Source organism: Hydra vulgaris, chromosome 09 (assembly GCF_038396675.1).
Source record: "Hydra vulgaris chromosome 09, alternate assembly HydraT2T_AEP".
NCBI classification, from domain to species: domain Eukaryota; kingdom Metazoa; phylum Cnidaria; class Hydrozoa; order Anthoathecata; family Hydridae; genus Hydra; species Hydra vulgaris.
Window position 1 is genome coordinate 20,784,663 of NC_088928.1, and position 23,992 is coordinate 20,808,654.

At 29.9% G+C, this 23,992-nt stretch overlaps 1 protein-coding gene across 1 annotated transcript in view; it reads left to right on the top strand.

The window, feature by feature from the left end:
* Positions 1-7,763, top strand: part of LOC100200826 (ras-related protein ORAB-1) — a 28,369-nt gene extending 20,606 nt beyond the window's left edge. The window contains exons 6-7 of the mRNA XM_065805023.1: positions 1,411-1,542; positions 6,889-7,763. Coding sequence (XP_065661095.1) covers positions 1,411-1,542; positions 6,889-7,086 — 330 coding nt within the window. The 3' untranslated portion in view covers positions 7,087-7,763. The remainder of the gene's footprint in view (positions 1-1,410; positions 1,543-6,888) is intronic.
* The last annotated feature ends 16,229 nt before the right edge of the window (positions 7,764-23,992 follow it).

Sequence of the window (23,992 nt, forward strand, 5' to 3'; positions counted from 1 at the left end):
TACACAAAAATGTCCCCAGTAATGCTAATGTCCCCATAAGTTTTTGAGGTGGGCAAAAAATTGCCAACTTTGTTTCTATGTTTTATGGTAAGACCTTTGTATCAAATTTTTTTTGCCGACCATGTTATTATATCATGTCACTCTTGTTCCAAATGACACTATTATTAATTTTATGGAAAAAAAATTTGCTTGAAACTACATTTGAGAATAACTACTAAAAATAGAGTTTCATTAATTTGTTAAAACCATCTCACTGGTGTTTTTGGTAAATACTTTAAATAGGTTTTTGTCCAAGTATGGTATTATGGGACTAATTCGCCACAGAATGATGAGATTGTTCCAAATTAAGCAAGTTTCTTTGACAAAATCAATAGGAATTACTATTTATGCCTCAGGTGAAAGTCTACCACCATTTTTGATTTTTAAGGAGAAACTCCTTCCTAATGACTCTAAGTTTCCATCAAATCAAAATGTATTAAAACAGGTTACATTAAGCAAGATGAAAAATTGTTTACTCTATTCTGTATAATAACATTTAATTAGTATGTTTACCTCCACACAGTTATTGTCTGCAACTGCCGGGTACTATAATAAAGTATTAAACAAAAATGGTCAGTGGGAATTTGTCCAATCATCTCTTCCTTGCAATCAATTCTATTTTGTTTTTAACAGTGTATGGTAAAAGATGATTGTGAAAAGAGGACTTGTTGTAAATGCTATCATTTCTTCTCCAAAGATTTGAAACTAACACAAAACCTCATTTCACTCACATAACAAGCACAGAAAACATAAAAAACTGGAGAAAAAGAATAAAAAATCTAAAAAATAGAAAATCTCTGGATATGTTTTCCAATTCAAAACTACCAAGTGACGCGAAGAATAGAAGGTTCTTATCCAATTGAATTAAAGTGACTCAAAGAAGAGGAAGTTATCCCTCTAAATTCCAAGTGCACAAAAAAAGTTAACAGAAACAGCATAAAAACAACTCAATGATGTGTTTGCTGTGTGACATAGGTGGATTCATCATAAAACTGGGTCCAAAGCGTTTCTTGTCATGGATGGGCATGTAAAGTCTCCTTTTACATCGACACAGGCACAGAATGTTCTTAATTTGATAAAGTAACATAAATCTTTTTTTCTTTTTTCTTTTTTTTTACATTGGCAAAATCGCCCCATATAAGTGTGTTTAGTTTAAATTATCATTCACTAATATAAATAGTATATATACTTTTATTTTTAAACGCCGTTGAACTAAAAATAGTTTGATATCAATCAGTTATAGGATAAGGTTAACATTAAAGTAGTAAAATTGGCAAAATCGCCTCATTTACCCTCGTTTACCTTGTTTTATATATGTGTGTATACATATGTGTGTGTTTGTATGTATGTATATTGTGCTTGCATTTTTAGGAAACATTTAACAATGTCAAACAATGGCTTCAAGAAATTGATCGATATGCTTGTGAAAGTGTCAATAAATTACTTGTCGGAAATAAATGTGATCTTACTACAAAGAAAGTTGTTGACTATACCACTGCAAAGGTATTTTAATACATTTGAATCCTCATAAAAAAGTTGTGTATTATATTTTTGTATGAAGTTTTACACCATTTTTTTGCAGCTGAAATGATCTGATCTAATAAATAATGGGCACCAGTTAAAAAATAATATCAGTAAGGGCTTGGATGTAATGTATAACACATCATATTGTATATTTATGTATATATTTGCTGTTTATTAATGTACTGACATATAAAAGGCATATATATATAGTATGCATATATATGTGTATGTGTATATATGTGTACATATATATATACACACACACAAACTAATAAGCATCAGCCTTTGTTGTTTATTAGGTCAGTTTTTATTTTACATGTCGCATTTCATGTATTATGTGTTTATTATTTGTTTTTTATTGTGAAACTGTCTTATTACTGTCCAATATATAAATTTTTAAAACTAAACATATTGACTCAAGTTTAAAGCATTTACTTTTTCTCATATAAATATTCACTTAATGGTGATGGTTTAATGCTTAAATGCGAGGTACTTATTTTTTGATATATATTCATTCGATAAACCATTAATTTTACTATCATGTGACCTTGATGGTTTATAAGATATATCCAGAATCTATTTATTGTGGTAAAAGGATTTAGATCCGATTTCTTGCTGCAACAAGAAGAAAAGGAGTGTCTGTGCTGAATCTTCTATGGTAACAAACTTATTAAGTCTGATTTATTATTACAAAAAGGTTTATACAAAATAAGGATTAGATGGAATCTGTTATTGGTTGTTATACTTTTTTGTCAAGAATAAAAATCTTAGTTAACCCTTTATGGGCCAGTGATGCCATAAGGCTTCATTGACTTTAGGAGTTCTTCTATAGCTTACTAAAGCCTATAAGAAGGAGAATGCTTTTGTTTGTTATTCAACACCGAAGTGTACACACGCTACAACTTTTCATAATGGTAGAATATACTTTGTAAGAAGTAAACACAAGGTTTATTATTGTAGTAGAGGAAAGATGTAAAAACTCAAATATCTCATTTTTTGTTTTTTCATTTTGTATTTAGATAACACATTTATAAAATACTTTACTAAATGATATTAACTATATAAATAATAAAGACTTATTTGAGGGTATTTTAGTTAAAAAGTGATCATTATTTGGTGTATTATAAATTTTCAAAAGTAAATGATGCCACATGGCGTCATTGGCCAAAAGGAGTTGTATTTATGATATATATAATAGAAATTATTAGTTTCATTTAAAGTTATGTTTTTTTGTTTAAATTGAGCATTTAATAAATGTTAATATTTTTTTTAAGTTATTGCAATACATATATATTACTATATTATATAAATATATTTAGGTTTAAAAAAATTATTATATAGACACTATAACATATATATGGCACAGAGAAAAAAATATTCAGTTGCTGATGTGATAGATTTTGTAACTAATGGAGATGTGTCCGATTTATCAGATTTATCAGATGATGATGAGTTTTTAGCCAATGAGAATGTTAACACTGATAATTGTGCTGCTGCTGATGTTGATGATAATCATGACGATGACGATGATGGTGATGATGATGATATACCACTAGCTGCTTTAAAAAAAAAACATGAGTACCAATGGGTAAAAAAAGACCTGAACTCAGATTATATCGATACCAGTTTATGTGAACATCAGTTTAAACTACCTGCCTACAGTAGCTATTGGTCCACTTCTCTTCGATATCCTCTAATTGCTGACAATATGCCGAGAAACAGATATAAACTATTGCGGCAAAATCTACACTTTGTAGACAACACAACTTTTTCAGAAGATAGTGGAAAGTTATTTAAAATTGCACCTGTCATTGAGTTGATCCGAAAACAATGCATTAGTTTAGAACCTGAACGTTTCCATGCTATTGATGAACAAATAATACCTTCAAAAACTAAATACTCAAAGATACGACAATATAATCCTAAAAAACCATGTAAATGGGGTTTTAAAACCATGGTCAGAACTGGAATGATGTATGATTTTTACCTTTATGCTGGAAAGGAAAGTACAATACCAGCAGAGTATAGTCATTTATCTGTAAGTGCTCAATCAGTGGCGTAATTGTGCATGGAGTTACCTAAACATGAAGACAAAGTTGTTTTCTTTGATAATTGGTTTTCCACCCTTGATTTGATCCAATACCTTAAAGGTATTGGAATAAAAGCAATCAGACAATCAAACAATCAGACCAAATCGTTTACATGGGTGCCCAGTAATACCATCAAAAGAACTCAAGAAAAAAGATAGAGGTTCACTTGATTATCGTATTGATAAAAATTCTGCACTAATTGTTGTAAAATGGTTAGACAACAGTATTGTTCATTTAGTATCCAACTGTTTTGGCATAGCACCTTTGAGTACCATATACCGCTGGTGCAGCAAAACAAAAGAAAAGAAAAACGTTGCTTGCCCATATATAGTGGCAGCATACAATAAATGCATGGGAGGTGTAGATCTAGCAGATATGCTAATTGCCTTGTACCGCACAGAAGTAAAAACACGACGATGGTACATCAAAGTGTTCTGGCATTTTGTAGATGTGGCCAAAGTGAATGCCTGGATCTTATATAAACGGCATTATCAGCAATTAGGTCTTCCAATCAACAAACACCAAGCATTAGCAGAATTTACAGTAGATATTTCAAATGCTCTTATCCAAGCGAATAAATCAAAAGCAATCCAGGGTAGGGGAAGACCAGCTAAACTTAGCGGTATCAAGCAAGTTCAACAAAGGAATAGAAAGAAACCAGTCATACCAATCCCTAATAATGATATTAGGTATGATCATATAGGACACTGGCCAAAACCACAAAAAGATAAAAAAAGATGCAGGTTGTGTCAGAGTTATAGCAGAATGATGTGTGCAAAATGTAATGTTTTCCTTTGCTTGTTAGCCAATTGCAACTGCTATGTAGACTTCCATAATTGAGTAAAACTGTATTTAGTGCTTACATATATTAGAATAAACATGCTTTTTGAACAAAAAGTTTTTTGCCTTTGCTGTTTATATATATTTCAATAAAAATGTTTTATAACTTTGTTTTCAGATATTATCTTTATTGACCAATGATGCCATATGGCATCAAACCCAAATTTGACCAAAATTACAAAATTTTGAATTTTTTTTTTCAACAACTTATTTTGTGAACTTAAATTGTTAGTATAACAAAAAATAATATTTTTTACATTAATTTGTCATAATTTGGCCTGTAAAGGGTTAATAATGATTAAAATTTTAACTTTTTTTAAATTCATTTTCCCCTTTTTTAACATTTAACAATTTTTTTTTTTTATATCAAAGGCAGTTTACAGCTTGCCAAAATATTTTTGTACAATTGCTTGAGCATTATATGTGATAGAGCATTAAGTATTCAATTGTGAGTCTGAGTAAAAGTAGATTAGTTGATCATAGTATAAGTAGATTGCATTAGATATTTTTTCAATAAACTTAGTGCTTTAAATCAACTTTATTGTTGTGATAAAAAAACATTAGTTAATTCTATTATTAATTTTTTGAATACCAGTTCTTTGTATATGTTGTGATATATATATATATATATATATATATATATATATATATATATATATATATATATATATATATATATATATATATATATATATATATATATATATATATATGGTAATATGTACACTATAGAGTGTTTAGATAATGAGTCTTTTTATCTAAACACTCTACTATAGAGTGTATAGATAACACGTTGTTACCCTACTTTTGTTATATAGGTTTATACTGCATTTTCAGAAAAAAACAAAAAAGAATGTAAAGATTGGTGCTCCATGCCAAATCCCCTTGTGGCAGCAGGCAATAAAATGGTCTATGTATGTACTGATGCCCCCAGCATAAGGCTATTTCAGTGTGACATCAGAGATGTTATCTAAACATGCATTCATAGTTTATCCACTGCTCATAAGTTTAGCGCACTTGGTTTTCAAGAAATTTTAGTTTAAACCTTAATAAGGAATGTAACCATCTCTTTTTATGCATAATGCACATAATCAATTCTGTTACATATTTTACTTTATGGTATTGAGCGTTGACTGTCAAAACATTCACTTTGGCTCATTACCAAAAACCACATCACAGTTTACACTGTATTAATTTTACTAATAACTGTTTGTTTTGATATTTGATTTTTAAGTGCCAGGTTTATTTCTTGTGTAATCTATTTCAATGAGTATTTAAAATAATTTCTGGCGATTCTATAAATAAAATAGTAATCAGTATCAGTCAGTGTCATTTTAAGTCTTCCAGAACACCTTTTATTAACAGTACTATCAGTTTCAGTAAATTTGGCTATAGTTCTACTTTATTCTTTCTTTTGTAATTCACCTCCCCAAGGCCAAGAAGGCCACTACAGATGAGAAGGCTACTTGTGGTTATAACCCTCTCCTAACTCTATAACTCCGAAACACGAACCTTGGCGAACAAGGCTGCTGCGCGAAGAAACGAGTTGAGCGCAGTACTACCAGGTACGTGGTGGGAATCGAACTCGGAAGCTCTCGCTTATGAAGCGAGCGCTCTACCACTACCGCACTACTTACATACTTACAAGGTGAAACACTTTAAAATTTGACATATTTTTATATTAGAGTGACCTCTTATTAGGGCCAATAATGTGCTGTTTGATTTGTTTGACTTATTGTTGTTTTTTTCCCATATTTTCAGACCTTTATTATTGTTCTTTTTCTTATATAGACTATTGTATAAGATGTTTCTATTATGCTTCTATTATGCTTCTATTACTATTATCTAGAATTTAGCAAAAATGATGAGCTAATATTAAAAAAACTACATATTATTTAAAATATATTTTTGTAACATTTTATTCGAAAGTTTAATTTACTATGATACAACTTTAGAAGAAAAAAACTTTGTTAAAGTTTTACAGACTAAAAAAATAATATGTATGAAAAAAAGTAAATTTAATTCTACTGCATGCTAAACTTTTGAGCACTATTTGTGTATGTATATGTGAATGTGTATATATATATATGTGTGTGTTTGTGTATATATGTGTGTGTGTGTGTGTGTGTGTGTGTGTGTGTGTGTGTGTGTGTGTGTGTGTGTGTGTGTGTGTGTGTGTGTGTGTGTGTGTGTGTGTATAAATATCAAGCCTTCTCAGGAAAGATGTGTGGTTGCAAGAAAGTGAGTTATCTCCAAAAAATGATAGATCCGCCCCTGTATTACTATTTATTATTTTACATTTAATCATTATTGTATTATAATTTAAAAAAATGTAATTGTAATAAAAATAATTTTGTATTATTAAAAAAAAAAGATTTCTTTTTTTTTTTTATAGGAATTTGCTGATTCATTAGGTGTACCTTTCTTGGAAACAAGTGCTAAAAATGCCACGAATGTTGAGCAAGCTTTTATGACAATGGCTGCTGAAATCAAAAATCGTATGGGTCCTCCTCAGACAACTGCAGATCGATCAGAAAAGGTTCCTCTTACGAAAGGTAGTCCAGTAAAACCAAGTGGTGGTGGGTGTTGTTAAATATTCGCTTTGCCATAATTTAAATTCAATCGATTATTGAAGGTCTTACAATACAGTTTCGCGTTGAAAGTTTTTTGTTTTAATGTTCACACCATGAAATCTTAGTACTTATGGTGTTTTCGTTAAAACGTGAATGAACATTTAAGTTTTTATTCCAATTTCAATTTTTCTACATAAATATTATAAAATCTAATAAATTAAAATTAAGCTTAATTGATATCCTATTTTTTTTTTCACTTGTTTGGTTCACTGCGACGTATCTCTATATTCTTTTGTCTAAAAATACGTTTTTTTTCGAGGCTGTTCTCTTTTTTCTTTTTTGTTGTTAATTTTAAATTCAAAGAATAGCATTAAATCGATAGCAGTCTGTTGATTGCTCTTTATATTTGATTACTTAATTAACTCACAATTCAGCTATTAACTCACAATTCATTGCGCAATCGATCTTATTTTAAATTTATAGTATGAACTTTAATGTTAACTCATATAATTCTAAGATACTTGTGTTTTGAAAAACTTTTAACTATTTATACAAGACCATAAAGGTGCATTAGAAGTAAGCATAGATAAATATTCTGTTACTTTGATATCGCGCATGGTTTTCATACGTTGATTGTAATGAAAAGTTTGTTCTCTTGTATCAAGTAATTGTACATAAAATTGGAAATTTTCATTAATATTAATTTTCTTTTTAATTGTTGTAACGTTTCTAATAAGTAAAGTCAAAAGGCCTGGGATTTGTATTGTTTTCTTTATTAGTTGCTAGGTGAATATTACTACATAAACTTGATTTGTATATGTTGTTGGAAAAAGCGGTTTTTGGTATTTAAACGTTTTCTTAATATTTTTAAATAGTTTTTTTTATTAGCATTGTATATGATATTGTTTATACAATTAGCGTATCCAATGTTATAAACATACAAGAAGTACAATATCATTAAATGTAAAATATAAACACGTTATTTATATTTTTAATAATGAACCTTATATAAATAAAAATAATGATATTTAAAAAGGTTTTATCAATTATTTAAAATTTATTACATTAAATTATGTAATAAACTATATAATAGCACATATAAAATAAAAATGGAAACACGCCATGCGCAAGTGATTATTGATACAAGGCGTGAATACGGAACAATAATTTAGTTACGCCTTGAACGATTGCGAACTTACTCGTAATTTATATTTAGGTAAAATGCCAACTGCGAATCGGTAAAATACGAACTTTTTTGCGAGTCATGTTAGTTAAAGATGCTTAATTGTAGCCGTGGGGCGGTAGTTAGACCAATTGCTTCAGAAAACCAGCTTTTGCTACTTTAAGACAGTAGTAAGGAAATAGACACGAACTTCCCAATTCAATGCTTTTGTGCGGTGCTCTATGATAAAACGTTAAGGCTTTTTAGAGCACTTTAAAGTAAATAAAATAATAAATTTCTTGATTAATTAAATATTTGTAGTCTCTAAAATGTAATGAGTTGGTTCGCAAAAAAGTTCGTTTTGCATTTTGAAAAGGGTTTAATTTCAAAACAAACAAAATTAATACCAAATATGCAAACGTGAAAATATCTGATTTTTACTTGAAGTGTTATACTTTGTTTTATGCAAACAAAAATTAAAATATAAAAATAATTAAATTGCAACGTTTACATATAAATAAACAATCAGTGATCATTTATAAATTAATACCCCAACTTATTAACTCTTCTATCATTCTATATTGGGGCAAGATTGAAAAGTCTTTATTTTTCAAAAGGAATGACCTTTATAAACTAAATTGGAAATTCAAAAAATATATAAAAACGTTTAGAAGGGGACAATAATACCTAACATGCAACCTATAAAGACCTATTTAGTTTCGGGTAAAGATGTTGCGTGTGGAATAATAACTTTTTTGTTATAGCCATTGAAATTACTGCCGATAACTAAAAATTTAGAGTTCTACTAACAATGTCTTTTCTCAAAATTAAATAGATATTTAAAGGTAGTTTATTTGGTATTTTTGCCTTGAGTTTTTTTTTTTTTTCAATTTCCAATTTAGTTTAGAAAGGTCATTCCTTTAGAAAAACACGACTTTTTATTCCTGCCCATTGAGAAAAATAATTTTTAAGATAAATTAGGGTAATTAATTAATATAGTAATTACCGCGTAAATATCAATAAATAAATTCCTCGTCAACACAAACTGCGTTTAAGAAACTTTTTAATACGTTTGAAAAACGTTTTATTCGTTTTTTTAAATGTCTAAAGCACGCCTCAAATCAATTATCTTTTGCCTATTCTTGCAGCGCGATTTATAAAGTTTAGTTATCTTTAGAATTATTTGCATTATCAAGTTCAACATAATGAATGATTGAGAAAAAAAGAATTATATTTAATCTTTGTTTGAAATTTAATATTATTGTACGTAATCAATGTGGGTTTAGCTGCAATTAACAACAACAACAAAATGGTGCTAAAGTTTAAAATTTTGTAATCTCAATCTGGGTATTGTAACTTATGAAAATTTAAAATGAAATGCTGAAGTCAATCTTAAAATATGTATTAGACAATTGGTATCGTATAAGTCGATACCGAGAGGCATGGTCTAGAATCGTGTGATACCGCTTATATACTAATGTCGATACCATCAGTATCGGCTATCACTTGATATCGAGATATCGATATCGCACGATACCGAGAAAATCTCGTACCGTGTAATATCGCTTAAGATGAGTTTCCACGTACACGTTTTTCTACGGGAAAAGGTAAGGGGAAAATAATCAAGTGAGGAAGCTTAGTTTTCCTTCGAACAACTAAAACTTATAGTACGCATGCTCTCGTGAATTTTTTTTCCTTTCTTTTCTCATTCTCGTAGAAAAACGGATGAGCAGAAACTCACCTTTACAATCTAATGTCGATACCATAAGTATCGGTTCGATACCGATAATAAAAAGAATCGTATGGTATCGAATGGTCGCATAGTCTTAATAATAAAAAAAATGAAAATGTGACTTTTTGAATTTTTTTATCAATAAAATACAAGTAAGATTAACTTTTAGAGGTTTAGGTAATGTTTTTTAACTATCTAGAAAACTTTGACCATTGTCAATTTTCCACAAACAAAAGCCAATTCTCTTTCCTATTTATCACGACGGAAAACATTACGATAACGATACCAGATAACAAATTAAAATACGGAAGCGATACCACGCAATTATTTAAATCAAAATAACGATACCAGATGAAGAATGAAATGATAAATATAATGCATACGAGAATTTCTAATATACTAAATAAGTTAGTTATAAACATCAGGGTGGAGCAATTTAAATTTTTTTGATAATTTAATTTGTCTGACATGCGAATCGTTGCATTTTAGCAAAAAAGAACATTACTTAATTTTTGATGAGTTTTTCAAGTTCCTCCAGAAATTTCAAAATCCGACCTAATATAAGTGAAACTGTTTTTTCCCTAAACTATATCAACCTGGGACTCAAAAGAAGCGGAATAAAATGATGGTTGTGAAAATAAAAATATTTAAAAAAAAAGAATTTAAAAAAATGCAAATCAAAAAAGTGCTTCATTACGAATTAAAAAACTAAAAATATCTTTTATGACTTAAGTTTTTGAAAGAAATCAATAATATTTTCAAGATCAGTATATTATTCTGCTTCTTTTGAGTCCGAGGTTTACATAGTTAGTCGAAAAAAAATGTTACTAATATTAGGACCCGATTAGGAAATTCTTAGGAGAACTTGAAGAACTTATCTAAATCAAAAAATATTTTTTTACTTTCCTGTTATAACTAATACACATCGATTCACTCCTCAGAAATATTTATTTTAGAACATTTTAGAAAATCACTCCACCCTAATATACATCTCAGTTATTATATAAATTTACTATTTCAAATTACTAATCTTTTATAAAAATAAAATACAAATTCTCGTAAAGACCCGAGCTGCGATATCAAACGATACTGTGGGTATCGATACCAAACGATACAAACATAACCAATACTTTCGATACCAACATTGCGTGCTTTCGATATTGATACTGTAAGATATTGTATATAGCAAAGTACCCAGATAGCACATTAACGTTGGCCCAACGTCAGATTAACGTCAGAAAATTCGTTGGCCGATGATCGGCAACTGACGTCGCCACAACGTGGATTTGGAAGTCGGCGCGATATCGCAGCCAACCGTTGGGCTAACGTTAGCCCAACGTCGACATCTGACTTTGGGCGAGCGTCGCATTCTAACGTCGGTCCAATGTAATATTATTATATATAAGAATCTTTGCAATTTTAATTCATTTGGCAAGCACGCTCTTACTAATTCTTTTGTGATGTTCATTAAAACTAATACATTGATTTTTTTTTCTCCAAATAAGTTTAAATAATTTTTGTTCGTGATAAACGAAAATTGATTTTTATGCTGATAAATGAAGCAACTTGATTTCATAATAACACAGAAAACCGAATTTACTGTAATAATCATTGTAATAATGTTAAAAAATTCTTACAAATAAAACACATTAAAAAAATAATAATCTTTTTTTCGACTGTTTAGCTTCTATACGAATCTTGAGTCTTTAATTTGCCTGAGAGGAGCTTTGACGTTCGAACGCTACTCATTTGATAGAAATCTCAGAACTTGCGTTTTTTGTTTGATGAGCTTTTAGCAAATGCTAAATATATACATGGGTTACTGAGTGGACCATTAGTGGCATCTACATTAAATGGCAAGCCAAAAACATTCTGATATGTTATTAGTTGCTTGTCATTGGCCTGATACTTTTATTGGCTTCCACTAATGGTCCACTAATGGTCCACTAAGTAACTGTTGAGCAAAACTGCAGTGGTCCGCTCAAAATGACTATATAGGTCCAATGAAATTCCACTACAGAATGTTTGGTAGGAATGTTACATTTTTATTTTTTTTTCCTTTATATAATTTAAATTTTTAGTAGTCTAACATTATTTTTCGATATTAATACTATTTAATTCTATATATTTAACTTTTATTTAATTCTATTAATAATATTAAAAAAAAAAGGCTTAAAACCATTCAATCATTAGACAGTAAATTATTTAAAGTTCTTTAAAGATATTTTAAATTCAAATATGGCAATAAAAATGATATTAAAAAATAATAATTATAAAGTATAATGATTTTGACCTAAAAAAATATATCTTTAGTAATAAAATAAAAGTATTAGAGCTTACAAGGTAGTCTTGATGCAAGATATGGTAGCTTTATAAAAGCCTTATAGCACAACTTTGTAGATTCTTCTGCAATCAATGCTGCTCCATGAGGGGACATGTAAAATTGCATAGTTGCATAAACTACACAATTTTACCCCAGAGCCTCATGTAAATTTTTGTACCCTTAAGTTCTTGATAAATTAAACTCTCTAAAATAATGTAGATAAACTTATTTACAAGTTGCGTAAACACCTAAAATATACATTTTTGTTGAATTTTGTACATAAAAAATCATTTGAGTTATGGTTCCATTTTATGTAAGAACGCTGTGACTGACAAAATTTGATTTAAAAATCTTAGAAAAATAGTTTATTACATAAAATTCTTATCAAAAATCTAAAAATAGTGTTAGTTAGAGTATAACTACTAGTTTCAAATAAGCACAAAAATGGAAATTAAAGTTATTCTATACCTGTGCTCTCTAAACAACAATTAGTGCAATTTCTTTTTACAACTATCTTGTCTCTTGATTCAATCTTTCTTGATTCCTTTATTACCACTTCTTCTTGTCACTTCTTCTTGTCACTTCTTCTTGTCACTTCTTCTTGTCACTTCTTCTTGTCACTTCTTCTTGTGAACAGCTATAGAAGGCATGGAATATTGCAATATATATGTGGCAACAAGCTTTTATCTTTGTCTCCAACCTAGCACTCAAAATAGCAATGATAAGCCTCTCCAATCACTGGAGATTATATCTGTGTGGAAAATATCACTTTATCACACACAATAACAAAAGTTATCCACGCTATTTACACTTTTTTGAGGTGTTTTGATATAACTAATGCTAACTGGCACATTAAACCCATGTGCACTTCTCAAAAGTTTTTCTGTGACTGACTCATAATAGAGGAAGATATATATAATCAGTAAATGTAATGACTCAACACAAAATAGTTGTGTTTAAAAATGTGATGACTCAGCAAGACTAAAATGAATATACCTAATGTTTAATAAAAAAGGCTGTTTTTAAGTAAAATTTAATTTATCATAAAGACTAGAGCTAAACATCATTTTTTTATGGTCGGTTTTAATATCATTCTTTTTTAGCACAGCCAAATTAGTTATAATTGGCTAATTTCATCACTAATACAATTTAGCTGTTGACCAGTGTAATTGTGCACTTGTATATTAATCTTAAAAATTTTGCTGCCTAACCAATATGTAACACCATTAACGTAACGAGTTGCGAAAATTGTGTATCAAATATAGAACATCAAAACTATATTATGTCTAATTTTTGATTGCAGTTTTGTGTCACATTTAAAAAAAAAATGGTTTAAAGGTTATCAGTCTTTTTCCACTTGTACCAACATTTAAATCTCTGAGTCCATAAGATATGACGATACAGTTTATCTAAAAAGTATATGACCATATCTTTTAAGGTATTGTGCTATAAGCAAGATACCTTGATTTTAGTTTTACTTTTTTTTTTTAATTTTTTTCTAATTTTGTTGATGGATAAAACTTACTATGTATAAAATAATATAGATAATATAACCAACGGCCGATACTTGTAGAAAACATCTGTTTGTCTTGACACTGAATCCAGTTATGGCTTCTCTATAAAGTGTATAAAAAAAGTTTCATATTAAAGTAAATTTTGCAATTGGTATAACTCCTAAGATTACTATATAAGTAAATTCCTTTGAATAAATTAAAGAAATAATGAAAAAAATGATGTAAAACTTTGCAAATTTAAGTTATTTTGCTTAAAAAAAAAAGAAAACCTTATATGTTTCAGTCTGTAGATTGCAAAAAATGCCTTGATTCAGGTTTGCATTGTTCAAGTTAATAAAATGGAGAAATAATTTCCACACATAAGGTTCACTAAGTTGAAATGAGTATGAACTTAACTTGAAAATGTTGGAATAATAAAGTTGTTGGATGAGAAGTAAGGTATTTATGACATATTTTGCTATAACATAATTGAAATATAAGTGGAAACCATATTTTAGATCGTTTTTTGAGATTTGTTGACTGACTGGTCTGACATTTGCCAACTGACTTGTCTAAAAGGGTCAAATTTGCCGACTAAATGAACAAAAAAGTTATTGATGGGAGAGAACTATGAAAGGGGAAGGGGATTTTTTGATAATACATAGTTAAGGCCAGCGCGATAGGGAAGTGTGGGGATTGGGGTGTGACTCCTCCCCCCATTCCCTCTTCGCGCCAGCCTTAACTATGTATTATTAAAAAACATTTACTTTTAAAAAAAAAAAAATAAGAATGGTTGTTCATGCCTCATAGAAAAATAATTTTATGCGTGAAGGAAAAATTTTTTGAGTGTTTTCGTTCCAGAATATGGCTTGTCAAATTTTATCATTCATAACAAAATTTTTTTCCATGACAACAGTTTGAGAGTTTACAAATGTTTAGTCCAAATTGAAGTTTGTTTGAAAATAAGAGTAAAGCTAATTAAATAAGTTTTATGTAGAATGCTTATACAAAGTTTGTATGTAAAGCTTATTTACTTCATCTTAAAGTTGACTAAAATTTTTTTTTAAGAAAAAAATTGCACTGAAACGGTTCGTTAGTGTTCACTGTGACGTTGAATAAATTTGGCGCGAATTATTTAAAGAATTTAGCGAAGCAACAAGTTTAAACAATTTAACATTAATTTAACATGAGAAAGTTCAATTGCACCAAAGCTTTTATTTTTTTTAATGGACGAGGAATATATTTTATTTTTCACAAATTTACAATGATAAACAATATAAACAAGGTAACTGAAAGAAAATCACAAAGATCTTGTCATCAAAACCTTAAATAAGTCGTTTTTTAAAATGCATTATTAAACTTCATACAATGACGAGATAAAATAAACTAATAAACTTCTTATAATGATGAAAGAAAATAAAATTTATAAAGTATATAGACTAATACTAAAAACAAGGTAAACTCACTTAATATAAAGGGTTAAATTAATGCTTAGTAATAACAGAAAGTTAACAATTTCCAGAAAATTGGATGTCATAATGTTTGCAGATGATACTAGTGTATTTGATACGTCTAAATATACTACAGAACTTTTTGAAACTACAAACATTGAACTTGAAAATCTAAACAATTGGTTTAAATCTAATAAATTATTATTAAACACAGAAAAAACTAAATATATTCTTTTTCATTCCAACCAAAAAATACACCACTTACATTACCTCATTCACTAAAAATAAAAGATAATAAAATCGAGAGAGCCCAAGCAACAAAGTCTCATGGTATACTTATTGATGAGAACATTTCATGGAAAACGCACATAAATATGTTAAATATAAGGATGGCAATCCTTATATTTAACATATTTATGTGCGTTTTCCATGAAATCCCGGGGTTCCGTAAAAATTGTTCATCCCGAAATCCCGGGATTAGTCTCCGAAATTTCCCAAATTTCGGGATCGTCAAAAAATAAGTAAAAGTACAAAAAAACTTAAACTTAATTTGTAATTAAGTAATTTGTGCATCATAAAATGTAATTATTGGCTTTGTACATCATAAAATGTTAATGGATTTGGTAGCCGTTTGATTTTATAGCTTTTTGTACTCTCTGCAATGTTTTCTTTTTATTCTCTCTCGTTCTGTATTTTATCAAAAATTCAAACTAAAAGCATTATTGCTTATCTGCAAAATATGTACCATTAATAATATAAAAAATGTATATATAGTATAATATTCAAACTAATATTATATTAGAAATAAATAAAATTTTAGCGCTTGCTGATGAAAAGATCAAAAATTTTCAATAGAAGGAATACCTTAATTTTATTTTGAATTTTCTTATTCATTTTAATTCCAAATGTGCGTGCCTTTAATTCCATTTTTATATCCACTCGATTTAATGACAAATGTGTGCGTGATTTACAAAATATTTTTGAACATCGGTTTAATTAATGTTATAATTAAAGTTATCAAAATACTGAAGGTTTATTAAATTACAAAAGTTAACTTAATGTCCTTTAATTAATGAAGTTATAAGGTTTATTAAACTTTAGTTAACGTTGTTCAAAGTAGAAATTGTTTTCTGAACAGGAAGATTATATTTGAGATTTAAATGGTTCATTGTTAATTAATAAAACATCTGAAGTTAAAATTAAACACCAAATTATTGGACCCAAACAAAAATGAAAGTTATTTACAAAAGTACGTAAAAATTAAGTTTGGAAAGGTCATCCATTTAATCATGGATTGCAAAACCCAATGGAGCAGCTTGTTGCTTATGCTAGACCAATTTGTGAAGTTAAAAACGAGACGCAACTTAAATTTCCTCTGACATCGCATTAGAATTCTCGTTAACAAAAATAAAAGAACGACAATCTGAAATCGGAAAACAATTGTATGATGCTTTGAGTCACCGAATTGAAGAGAGAAGAACACCTTTAAGGAGCTTAGTATATCTTTATAATGGTTAATTCACAAAATACCCAGAAGCTTTTATACCAAATACCAGTACCCAAAATAAAAAAATTATGATAAACCTGTTAAATGTTTAAATTTGGTGGATATAATAACAGCAGCATACTTGAGAAGTAACAGTTGTGTTCAGTTGAACCAGGCTTTTTCAAGCCACGAATAAGATAATAATGTCAAAACAATTAGTGATAAGTAAATGATGTTATGGAAAAAGGATTGGCAACAGTAAGAGTAGGAAAATTTCTTCATATTTCTCAAATTTCTTTATATTTCTCAATACTTTTTTTTACACCTGTTAATCCATTAAGTAAATCTCTCAATCAAACTGTTCTGATTAGAATCAATTGCTTCAAAATAAGATTTCCTAAAATTTTGCTCGAACTTGATAATAATTACTAAATTGCGTAATGTTTCAGAAATCACTTTTTGTCTTTGGGTAACTTCAGTTTCAGACTCATTATCTTGGTTGATTCCAGATACGTTTTTTGTCGCCTTCAATTCTATTAAATTCCTTATCTGATCTAAGTTCTGCAAATCTCTCAGACACATTTCAAATGCAGAATACCGCCACATCACCTTTCAGATTAATATTTGCTACGTTTTGTATTTACCCTAACAATTGCATTAATTGACTGAACAATGCTGAAAGAACCTGACAGTAGTGATGATATTGCATGGGTATCCTTGACAATTAGCTCACTGCAATGTGCCATGCGATAAAAACATTGACCTTGCTGTATGAAAATAATTTTTTGTTTTGCTGTTGGCATGAGATTAAACGTAATGGCTTTCAACCGTAAAAAGTTCGTCCATTTCTGTCACCGTTATTTTTATCAATTTTACAGACTCTCCGCTTTTCTAACAAGATTTTTTGTTTAAATTTTACTGTCTTTTGCATCGGACACCTATTTTTCTGCACAGTCAATTTATGACACCCTATGTCAACTTTATCTTGATTCTTTTAGTTCACTGTGCGGGTTCTCTGGCTCCACACCACAATCACCTTATCAGATCTAAATTACTACTTTTTAAGCAAAGTAGTAGTTTAGATCTGATAAGGTGATGCTGGTGCTTTTGAAAATTTTATAGTTTTTTTCTTTTGAAGTCTTTTGATCTTTGACATGGCTGTTAAGTGGTTAAAGTAACATTTAAGTTAAAATTACTATTAAAGAAATAAAGTATTTAGAGATACATATTTGTACGCAAATAATGAATCAAAATAATCACCATTCAAAAATAATCATCGATAATAAAAAGACAAACTCAAAAAACTATTTGCCCTATAACTGTTGGAGACCTTGTTGTAGCTTCGACCTCTTTTTGCTTCAAGGCGTTTTTAGCGTAGTCTATTGAAAAAATTTAAATCATTCCAACTTTGTGACATTCTCTCATATTTTGTGCAAATATGTACTTTAGAATTTTTTCTCAATTGACTATCTATGCTTTGAGTCAAGTTCTTCAACAAATTTAAAAATGAAAAAAGTACCAAAAACAAAAAAACACAAAAAACCATCGTCATCACCAAATTCTCTAAACCTATCATTCACTAACATTCGTGGTCTTAGAAGTAACTTTTCTTCTGTTGAGTCTTATCTCTTGCAAAGTTCACCAGACCTAATTGTTCTTTGTAAGACTAATTTGAGTTCAGCTGTCTAATCTTGCAATCTTAGTGTTGATGGTTATTTTCCTTTAATTCGTAAAGACTCCAATAGTCACATGCATGACCTGGGCATTTACAATCGTAAGAATTCACCCATTTATCGTAAAACTAGGTTTGAATCCACAGACTATTCTTTCATGTGCTTTTGTTTGGCACCACTTCACTCTATTGCCTTTCTTTTTTTTCTATATCACTCTCCTTCATCTCAAGACTGCACTCTTTTTGATGTTATTTCTGATCAAATTGACCAAGCCCTCCCTCTTTATCCATCAGCCTATGTTGTTGTCGGTGACTTTAATGCTCATCACACTGAATGGCTTGGCTCTAGTGTCAGTGATTCTGCAGGCATTAAAGCTTACAGCTTTTACCTTTCTTAGTCCCTAACTTAAATTGTCAACTTTCCAACTCGCTTTCCTGACAACCCGAATCATTTACCTTCTCTACTCGACTTATGTCTTGTTTCTGATCCTAGTCAGTGCTCAGTTTCTCCACATTCACCCTTAGGTGCTTCTGATCACAGTTTGATCTCTCTAAAACTAGTATCTCATTCTTCTTCATCACCTAAATCCCGCTATTATTGTACCTTTTACAACTGCCTTAAAGCTGACTAGAATTCTTTCCGTGATTTTCTTCGTGATGGCCCTTGGGTAGAAATCTTTCGTCTTTCTGCTGACAAATGTGCTTCTTACATAACTTTGTGGGTTCAGACTAGCATGAAATCTTTTGTTCCCTCTCGACAATTCCAGGTTAAGCCTCACTCTTCTCCATGGTTTTCCTCAAATTGTGCTGTTTTGATTGCCAATCAAAACCGTTACTTCCATATCTATCAGCAAAACAATTCTCCAGAAAACAGACGTCTGTTTACTACTGCTAGAAACCATTGTAAAAAGGTTTTGTCGAACGCCGAAACCCGCTATTCTCAGGTCATGAAATCTCGTATCTCATCTCAAAAATTAGGCTCTCGTGACTTCTGGAGAATCTTTAATAGTATTAATAATAAGGGCAAATCTTTTATTCCACCTCTCTTGTATGGTTCAGATTTGTCGACTCACCTAAAGACAAAGCTGATTTGTTTGCTAAGAAATTTTCATCAATATCATTTCTTGATTCCACTACTTGCGTTCTGCCTGATATTGCCGACAAACAGGTTGATCCATTGCTTGACCTTAGGATTACTCCAGCTTCTGTTTCTAAAGTGATTTCAGGCTTAGACTCTTCTTCAGCTTGTGGCCCGGACAATATATCTGTTATTGTCTTGCAGAAGTGTTCTCCAAAGCTGTCGTCTATACTCTCAAAATTATTCAACTAGTGCTTATCAGAGTCTTGTTTTCCAGCCTGCTGGAAAGCGGCATCTGTTATCCCTATTTTCAAAATTTCTGGAGAGCAATCTGACTCATCTAACTACAGTCCCATTAATCTTCTTCCTATCATAAGCAAGGTTTATGAATCTTTAATTAACAAACACTTAAATTCTCATCTTGAATCTAATAACTTACTTTCTGACCATCAATATGGATTTCGATCTTCTCATTCTACAGCTGGTTTGCTAACAGTAATAACCAATAGGTTTTATCGTGTATCAGATAAAGGTGGAGAGGTTAAGACCATTGCTTTTGACATTTCAAAAGCTTTCGATAAAGTTTGGCATTCTGGTCTTCTCCATAAGCTTTCTTCTTATTGTGTATCTGGCAACATCTTTAAGATTATTGAATCCTTCTTTTCCAATCGTAGTATAAAAGTTGTCCTCTATGGACAGCACTCTTCTTCATATTCTGTAACTGTAGGGGTTCCTTAAGGTTCTATCGTTGGCCCTATACTCTTTTTAATTTACATTAACAACCTTCCAGATATTCTCACATCTAAGGTGGCATTGTTTGCTGATGATAGCACCATTTATTCTTACCGTGATAAGCCAACACTCTCTGATTGCTTGGAGGGAGCATTTGAGCAAAGGATCTCACTTCTGCTACAGCATGGGGCTCACATGACCATAACGCTTTTTAGAGGAAATTTTGTAATGATGACAACAAAAAATACAATAATAAAGTAAACTATACCAGCAATCTCTATAATTTCTTTAACATAAAGTCTAGAGTATTTCATTCCGGCCAACATGACAAATAAAAAATTCCAGAAACAATTTCACTTTAATTATCGAGTATATTTACTCCAAAATCAATTTATGAGAACTTTTATCATTTAAACACGTGTCAGACTAACTTAAAATAATCTGTTTTGCCATTTTTTTCTTTTTCTTAAGGAAAACTTTTTACATTGTTGGTTATTATTTTGAATCTAATATAACTTTAATTTCAGGTGTATCAGTTAAAATACCTGATATTTCCTTAGGTCTTTTTGAAGTAATTGTTTTCCTTAATTTGGCTTTAGTGTGAGGTTGTATTATTTCAGGTGAAACAATATTTGATGTTTATGGTAAACTCACTGGAGCGATTTCCCCTAAAACAATTGATGATGTTGAAGGTAAACTGGCATGAGCAGTTACTTTCATTAGAAATGCAAGTTTTAGTATTCGCTATTGGTCTATCAGTAATATTTGCAGCTAAAAAGTCAATATTAGTAAAAATATTTTCATTAAATGTATAAAATCCAGTACATTTAAAATTGTTTACGATATTACTTAATACAAAAGCATAAGTATAAGCTTGACCAACAAGGTAAGATATATCATAAATTGTATCTTGTTTACCAGCATTGGATGATATCATAACAGATGATATCATCCAATTAGTCATGGCATTGTTATAAAAAGTTTTGAACAGTTCAAAAAAACCATGATCAAGAGGTTGGATTTTATGGGTTGTGTGAGGATGAAATGTCATTAAAACTACGCCCGATTTTTTTCAAACTCAATAACAGAAATGTTTACATGACTCTCATGGTTATTCATTATTAAAAGAACAGGTTTTTCAATTGATGATTGTACATTACTGATAAAATGTTGAAGAAATTGCACAAAAATGACTTCATTTTACCATCCAGACTTTTATTTGCGCCTACACTTCCAGGAGGAAAATTGTTTAACTATATTCTTTAAATTAGGCACGTGGAAATATAAGTAACAGTGGAACGCTATTTCGAGAAGCATTAATGGCTGCAATCATTGTTGCATTATTGCCTTGTTCAGCACTAGTCATGCTCCCTATTTATTTATTGCCTTTTGATGCTAGAATTTTTGGTGGTACGTGGACTGGGGTAATTCCTGTTTAATCACAGTTACAAGTGTTCGACGGTTCAAAATAATAACGTTCTAAAATAATTTTTCAATTTTTATTTACAATCCTTACGTTTTCTCTATTGAATGCAGAGGATCTACCAAGACTTGTAGACTGTGATTTACGTAGGGATAACTTATTATTATATCTTTTGCGAAAATCTTGGAGCCGTTGCTTACCAGCACATTCACTTTTCATTCATGAAGTTTCAATTTTTTTATGATTTGCTAAAGCATACTCAAATGCAAAGGACCTGATCTGCTTTTATGTAAGTCTGTAATGCATTTGCCAAGTAGTTTACTAAAATTAATTATTTTTTTGTTGAGAATAATTTTTTCTGATTTTGTATGTGAGTAAGAATATTCGCAACTTCCAGATTTTTTAAACTGCTTCAACTGATATATCGAAGTCGATTTTTTAATGTTACAATGTCTTGCAGCTTCACTTAAACTCATTTCTTGTTTAAGCACAAAATTCACTGCATTAAGCATATCCGTTTTGGAAATCTTCTTGCGAAAAACACCAACCTTGCTCCTTGGCATTTTTAAATTAAAATGTGTTAACAGAATTGATTAACTTTTATGCATTTATTTCCCTATAGTTGTGCAAAAATTAAGTAATAAAATGAACTTGATTATAATATTGCTAAACTGATTATAATATTACTACAGCTATGCATGTACAGCTGTAGCAATATTATAATCAGGTTCATTTTATTACTTAATTTCTGCACAACTAGTTGAATCCAACTAACTTAATACAGAAATACATATAAAATCGTTAAAATCTATTGGTACCGCCAGAACAAAAGAAAATATTGAAAACACCGATACATACATTGACAATATATGTATAAAAATCCTAAAACGAATTCTACGAAACCCAAATCATCCGCTAAACATAAAGACAAAAAAAAGACAAAATAACAAGACAAATTATCAACTTCGAGTTCAAGGTTTTGTAATACATACATACATACATACATACATACATACATACATACATACATACATACATACATACATACATACATATACACATACATACATACATACATACGTGTGTATGTATGTATGTATGTATGTATGTATGTATGTATGTATGTATGTATGTATGTATGTATGTATGTATGTATGTATGTATGTATGTATGTCTGGATGTAGGGATGTCTGTATGTATGTATGTAGGTATGTATGTATGTATGTATGTATGTATGTATGTATGTATGTATGTATGTATGTATGTATGTATGTATGTATGTATGTATGTATGTATGTATGAATGTATGTATGTATAACGCACACACACACCCCTTCCATCAATAGTTTTTTGTTAATTTAGTCGGCAAATTTGGTCCTTTAAGACAAGTCAGTCGGCAAATGTAAACCTTTTAGACAGTCAGCAAGCAAGTCAGTCAGTAAATGTCGATTCGGCAGTCGGTAAATTTCAAAAAACGAGGACCTTCTTATGTATGTAAAAATTCTGTAATTTCTAAATTTTTAGACCATTGAATTTAAATAAATAATTAGGTCTATATTAAAAAACAAAAAACAAAAAAAAACAAAAAAACAAATCTGATCATTGCAAGTCAAAAAAAGAAAAAAAAAAAAAACAATTGACACCAAAGCCAAAAGAGAAGGAGTAGTAATTGCTACCCTAGGCTTTTTTTTCCGGCGTGCCTGTCCGCAGCCTATCCATAATAAAAAATTTATTGATGTGCAACCGTTGAACGACATTTCTACAATTTTTGTTTGCAATTTTTTGCCATCCTGGACGGTTATATTTGTCCGATATATCGGGATGCAAATGGGTGGGAAGGAAAAAAATATATTTGCTTACCACCCTTTGCCATCCGTGGTGGATAAAGTTTGGTTTCCGGGGAACGTATTTTTTTTTAATGAAGGAATCTTAAGCGATATTTACGTTTTTACATTAAACTATTCCACGTGGGGACTATATTAATTTACTACGTTTCTTTATTGACTATCAGTTTTGTACCAGCATTGTCTAAAACTAAAATTTAATCAAGTGTGCGGGGTTTAAAATTTAAAAGCATATTTTAGAACGTATCATAACCTTCGTATCTATATTCTTGACCAAATATATAGATACGAACCTTAATATGTTTACCTTAACATCTTTTGCGTTTTCAATACCATTGCTAAAATTTTTTACAAGTGTTAATCTCATGTTTTCTGTCAAATAAAGTTTTAGTTGCAGTCAGAAATAATTGACTTTTTTTTCCCTTAAAAAAACGAGCTCTTATTTCTTCACAGATAAGGTTTCTTATTTCTTTACAGTTTCTCTTCCTCTATTTTTGTGTCAATAAAGGTTTATTTATAAACCTCACAAA